The 6,000-nt window shown below is 40.5% G+C and overlaps 1 protein-coding gene across 1 annotated transcript; it reads left to right on the forward strand.

Moving 5' to 3' along the window:
* The first annotated feature begins 5,147 nt into the window (after positions 1-5,147).
* LOC137738849 (uncharacterized) lies at positions 5,148-6,000 on the forward strand. Its single transcript, XM_068478323.2, has one exon. The coding sequence runs from the start codon at positions 5,176-5,178 to the stop codon at positions 5,734-5,736; it is 561 nt and encodes a 186-aa protein (XP_068334424.2). The 5' UTR covers positions 5,148-5,175; the 3' UTR covers positions 5,737-6,000.

A 6,000-nucleotide genomic window follows, 5' to 3' on the forward strand; every position in this document is an offset into this window, starting at 1 on the left:
GAGATGTAGAGGTTGACAAGAACAAAGCTCGGGCAATAGTGGAATCACCTCATCCCACCAATAAAGTACAACTGCAAAGGTTACTAGGAAATATCAACTTCTTGAGGAGATTCATTGCTAACTTGGCGGGCAAGATTTAGCCGCTAAGTCCTCTGCTGAGATTGAAAGACAAGGAAGAATTTGAGTGGGGCCCACCACACCAAGAGGCTTTCGACAAAATAAAGGCTGACTTGTCCTCCCCACTAGTGCTGATCCATCTCAGAGGAGGAAGCCTTTAAAACTTTATGTTTCTGCCTCTGAAAAGTCAATAGGAAGCTTGTTGGCCCAAAACAAAGAAGGTGGGAAGGAATGAGCAATATATTACCTCAGTAGAATCCTTACTGAGGTAGAGATGAGATATACACCAATGGAGAGGTTGTGTTTGGCTCTATACTTCACTGCCTGCAAACTAAGGCATTACATGTTGCCTTGCCATATCCACATCATCGCCAAGACAAATGTGATCAAGTACATGCTGTCAAAACCAATGTTAACTTGGAGAATTGGAAAGTGGATTCTAGCATTATCTGAGTTCAACTTTCAATATGTGCCTTAAAGAACGATAAAGGGACACGCAATTGCAGACTTCTTAGCTGAACACCAGGAGTTTCAAGAAGAGATTATCAACATCCCAGGAACTCTGGAGGTAGCTAGTGTGTGGATCTTGCCAAGCAAAGTCGTCTCGGGCAGAGAACAATGGATCCAACAAGAGATAAGAAGAATAACTAGGCTCTGGATCACTCATTGGAGACTATATTTTGATGGTTCTTGCACTCAAAATGCTGCGGGAGCTGGGATTGTCATCATTGATCCCAGGGATCAGGGGTACTCACAATTGCTATTCATTCCTTCTGGATTATCAAGAGACTACTAATAATCGGGCAGAGTATGATGCATTGATAATTGGCGTGGAAATTTTAATAGAGTTAGGGGCAGCTGAAGTTGAGGTGTTTGGTGATTCAGAATTGGTGATCAATCAGTTAAATGGAGAATACAACTGCAGACACATCATCATGGCATGTTACCATTTGGCATCCACACAACTATTGAGTTATTGGGGCACTGAAATATCAGTCAGCCATATTCCTAGAGAATCAAACACGATTGCCAATGAGATGGCATAATTAGCTTCTGGAGTGCAGATCCAAGAAAGGAGGTTTAAATGAGATATAGAAGTTCAGAAGATACATCTCCTTTCTATCTTTGAAAAGGGATTCAACCTAGATGTGATGACTGAAGAAATAGAGAGAGAGGATTGGAAGACACCTATTGTTCAGTATTTGAAAGATCCATCATTCCTCACAAGTAAGAAAAACAGACAACAAGCAACTAAGTATGTTTTGTGGGAGGAAAATCTATTAAGAAAGACTCCAGATGGACTTTTGCTGAAATGTTTAGGCCAGGAAGAATCAATGAGGGTAATGGCCGAAGTACATGAGGGAATCTGCGGGGCACATTAGGCTGGAACTAAGATGAGATGGTTTTTGAGAAGATATGGCTATTTTTGGCCCGAGATAGAGAAAGACTACAAAACTTATGCCCGAGGGTGTGAAGAATGCCAAAGAAATGAACCTCTCCAACATATACCCTTGATACCTTTGAACCATGTGGTCAAGCCTTGGCCCTTCAGAGGATGGGCAATGGACTTCATCAGGCAAATTCACCCAACCTTTAGAGGATTACTTTCACCAAGTGGGTAGAAGCTTCAGCTGTAAAGACTATCACTTCAACTGTAGTCAAGAAGTTCATTGAAACTAAGATCTTACACAGATTTGGGGTGCCCAAAACAATTGTCACAGACCGCGAGTCATCCTTTATTTCAAGGGAAGTAGAAGAATTTGCAAGTAAGTTCAAGATAAAGTTGATTCAGTCTAGTCCTTACTACCCCCAATCAAATGGTTAAGCAGAAGCCAGTAACAAGATCTTGGTGAACATTATTAAAAGAACAGTGACCGAGAGTCCAAAAAAGTGGCATGAGAAATTAGGAGAAACTTTGTGGGGTTATAGAACTTCCAAGAGGGTAGCAACTGGAACTACTACTTATGCTTTAACCTTTGGGTAAGACGCTGTACTCCCCATGGAAATTAATGTGAGTTCTGTTAATATTCAGAACCAATTCGGGCTACACAGTGAAGAATACATTCAGGCTATGTGTCAAGGAGTTGAAGATCTAGATGCAGCCCGAAATGAAGCTCTAAATAAAATTCATGAGGGGAAGAGAGATGTTGCCCGAGCATACAACAAGAAGGTAAAATTAAAGACCTTCAAGGAATGAGAGTTAGTTTGGAAAACAATTATGCCTTTGGGAGCTCAAGTTAGAGGATTTAGGAAATGAAGCCCAGCTTGGGAGGGTCATTTCATTATCAACCAAGTATTGGACAAATGAGGATATTACTTGGCAGATGTGGAATGAAGCTTACAAAAGCATCCAATCAACCCTAAGTTTTTGAAGAAATATCACTCAATCTTGAGATGTTAGGGATTGCTACATTGAAGAAGTATAAGCATTGCAAGAAATCTAAAGTCAGTTTATGTGCTCATCATATTTGTGTTTCAAGAAGGAAATACAATCCAAAGTGAATTAAAAGAAGTCATTTTCATTTCATTGAATGATGAAGTTACATAAAAATCAGTTCAAAAGTTTTACATCCTTGAATAGAGTAACTATCTTAGAATCCTGGTTGTCTAAGGTCGCTTGATAGTTGCTCTTCCAACCTCTCATTTTCAGAAGACACCGCTGTGATCCTTGCCTCCATAGTAGAGTTTTTTTCCATAAGTCTTACCAAAGTCTTTGACATTGATCCTAAAAACAACAAGGTCGTGGTAGTGGATCTCGAAACACACACCTATGATGATGAAGTGGTTAAGAAAGCAGAAGCTATGGGGAAGTCTGGGCTTGTGGATATTAGTGCAAAAGAAGATAGCTTTATATCCACAAGTAGAATCTACCGGTGCGATTAAAGCTGCTCGGTTACTCCTCAATGACATAGAAATCCTGAAATAGAAGCTGGAAGAAGTGCACCTTTCCGAGGATATTATAAAAATTGATTTCTCCTTGGGCATGTTGTTTTCAACGGCACTTGGGATCTGAGAAGTCCATGCAAGTCCTAAAGAGTGCACTCCTTCCTCATCGAAGAAGAGTTCAATATGCAGGCCTACCCGAGGGCGATGAAGGCCGTTAAGTAAGCGGCGCATGGTGGAAATCCCTTCACGGGTCTCGTATGAGGATTGGATTTAAGCAACTTTGGGTGCCATTGAGGACTTTCAGAAGAATATAGAAGGACAAGTTGGAATTAGGGGGCAAGAATTGAAGAAATGAGAAGGCAATAACGTACTGGAATTTCTGGGAATTTGAAGGCTCGAGATGGTTATGGTGCTTTGCCAAAGGGTTTAAGTGAGGATTATATAGTGAGCAGTTAAATAACGGTGGAATTCGTGGGTTAGTGCAAAGGTTTTGTTAACAAACCGTTGCATTAAATGTGCGACGACTATTTAATCATTATTAGCGCATGGGATTGCAGCCTCAACAATAATTAAAGGGGGCACTGTTTGGGTTAATATTTGAACATGGGGCTGCAAGTGTGTGGAAGCCCAGAAATGCCAATTAGAATGAAGACTTGCCCAAAGCCCAAGCATCAAGCCCAGAGACAAATTGGCGCCTTCCCATTAATGCATAGGCCATATGCCTATGATTTAAATGTCAAGTGATGGGGACTAACTCACAATCAGCCAAAAGGTACTTTTCAGTGGCAATACAAGTAAAAAGCTGATGACTCACTACCCTCCAAGTGTTTTCAGGCAAGAGCAAAGTCACTGCAGTCGGGTTAATTTGCTTATAAAAAGAGGAAGAGGCCCTAGAGATAAGGAGACTCAACCAATCAAACAAACAAACATACAAACTCTGCTCTCAAGCTAGATTTGCATCTAAAAGCTGTAATCAGCCCAGATCTCAGTCATTTTCAAGATATCTCCGTCACAAAAGCTATCTTTTGTCTTGTTTAGAAGCTCTTCTATCACCCATTATTGGCGTAGTATCGATTCCCTTGTGTAAACTGGTTTATCATCCATCATTTTTTAGCATAGAAACCTCTGTAAACTTAAAGAGAAGTGATTGCAAGAGGTTCAACCTTGCTAGACAATGTGAAATCTTGCCCAAAACTCTTTGTTTGCTTTATGAATTTGTAGATCTATTACTTAATGCATTCTCCAGTATGTATTCAAGTCATATCTGCCTGTTTTCCTACTTTAAAAGTCTTATTTGTATCTGGATCTGATTAGTTTAATGGATATGCTTTCATTTAAAACCAATTTAGAACCAAACAAATGACTTAAGGGATATGGACTCCCCTCATTTGAATATACAACACTATGAACTGAAAGTCCTTGGTCACAAGGCAAGAAAAAGAACTTAATGTGGACTTAACCCATCCACGACAATCCTTTGATAACAAGAAGTCCGAGTAACTTGGGGTGCAAGTAATCGACTAAACACAATCTTGTTCTACATCTGCTATACTGAGATAGCAGTCGCACACCTAGCACTTAGTTGGTTTTGATTGCGAGTCTCAAGGCCTACACCTAAGGCCTCACAAAGGCACAATTTAAAACTAACTTTGTCCTCCTCTTGCAGCACATTAGCAGGCAAGAGCTCGACTACACATCTAAAATGCCAATCCCTTGAGGAGCTATGCTGAATGCCGAGGAGCCCTCTTCGAAGAAATCTTCGTCCGAACACCTATATACTTGAGGGTGGAGCTATGAATCATGCTAGTGCTCGTGAAAGAGTGGTGAGTGAGGGAGAGTAAATAAAGCAGTAAAATAAAATGCAAAAATCAAGGTAGTCAGGCTTCAGAAGTCTGGAAGGTAGCAGCTGCCACCGGGCACCTCCTCGGGATTAAACAACAACTGACCTTGATGGGGTTATGATTGTTGAGGCATTTGCCCCAGCAACCGACGTACCCGAAATTTAATGATTATGCAATATAAAATATTTAGCCCTTAGAATTAAAATATTCCAATCAATTCATCACTCGAAGCCTCCCCAACTCCTTTAAATCCTGCCACCTGCTTCAGACTTCACACCAAAGACCACAAAACCCAGCTTTTTTCTGCATCTACTAGCCCCGTTTCTGCTTCATGGATTCAAAGAAGTCTAACAAGATTAGGGAGATTGTTAGGCTCCAACAGATCTTAAAGAAGTGGAAAAAGCTAGCAAACGCTCCTAAAAACACCACCACAATCAATTCCTCATCAGCTTATAGCATAATTAATAATGCCAATAGCACCACCACTAGTACTAGCAGCAGCAGAAGCATGAAGTTCTTCAAGAGAACACTCTCTTTCTCAGATGTTTCCATGGCTCAAAATGTCATCGTGCCAAAAGGGTTTCTTGCAATGTGTGTTGGGAAGGAGCTGAAGAGATTCGTCGTCCCAACTGAGTACTTGGGTCACCAAGCTTTTAGGATTCTGCTCCAGGAAGCCGAAGAGGAATTCGGGTTTCAGCAAGAAGGTGTGCTCAAGATTCCATGTGAAGTGTCAGTGTTTGAGAAGATCTTGAAGATGGTTGAAGAGAAAAGGGAGGTCTTTTCCTTGCACAATGAGTTTGGATTCATTAATGCAGAGAAAGACATGATTGGTTTTTGCTCGTCTCCATCAGATTGTGAGATTACACCTCATCACACTCAAATGTGCAGATGACGAATACTTTTGATATATTTTGATATTGTATGTTCTTCACCATCTGTTTCTTCTTCTTTCTTTTGCTTTATTTTGTGAAGATAAATGTAATGGAAGAAGGCAGAGTGTGATTAGAGGAGGATCTAGGGTTGGATACTAAGGTAGAGTTCTTGTTCTACATGGAAATTATTCGTTAATAGTTGGATTGGAGATCTTTAATTAAGATCCAAGTTATGTTGTAGCTACCACCATAATAGTGCAAATGATATGAAACTTCCATCTTAA

The sequence above is a fragment of the Pyrus communis genome, chromosome 9 (genome assembly GCF_041283825.1).
Source record: "Pyrus communis isolate YQ-2024b chromosome 9, ASM4128382v1, whole genome shotgun sequence".
Taxonomy (NCBI): Eukaryota; Viridiplantae; Streptophyta; class Magnoliopsida; order Rosales; family Rosaceae; genus Pyrus; species Pyrus communis.

Bases quoted from the DNA above. Each gene is read 5' to 3' on its own strand.
- LOC137738849 (XM_068478323.2), top strand. From the start codon at position 5,176: ATGGATTCAAAGAAGTCTAACAAGATTAGGGAGATTGTTAGGCTCCAA.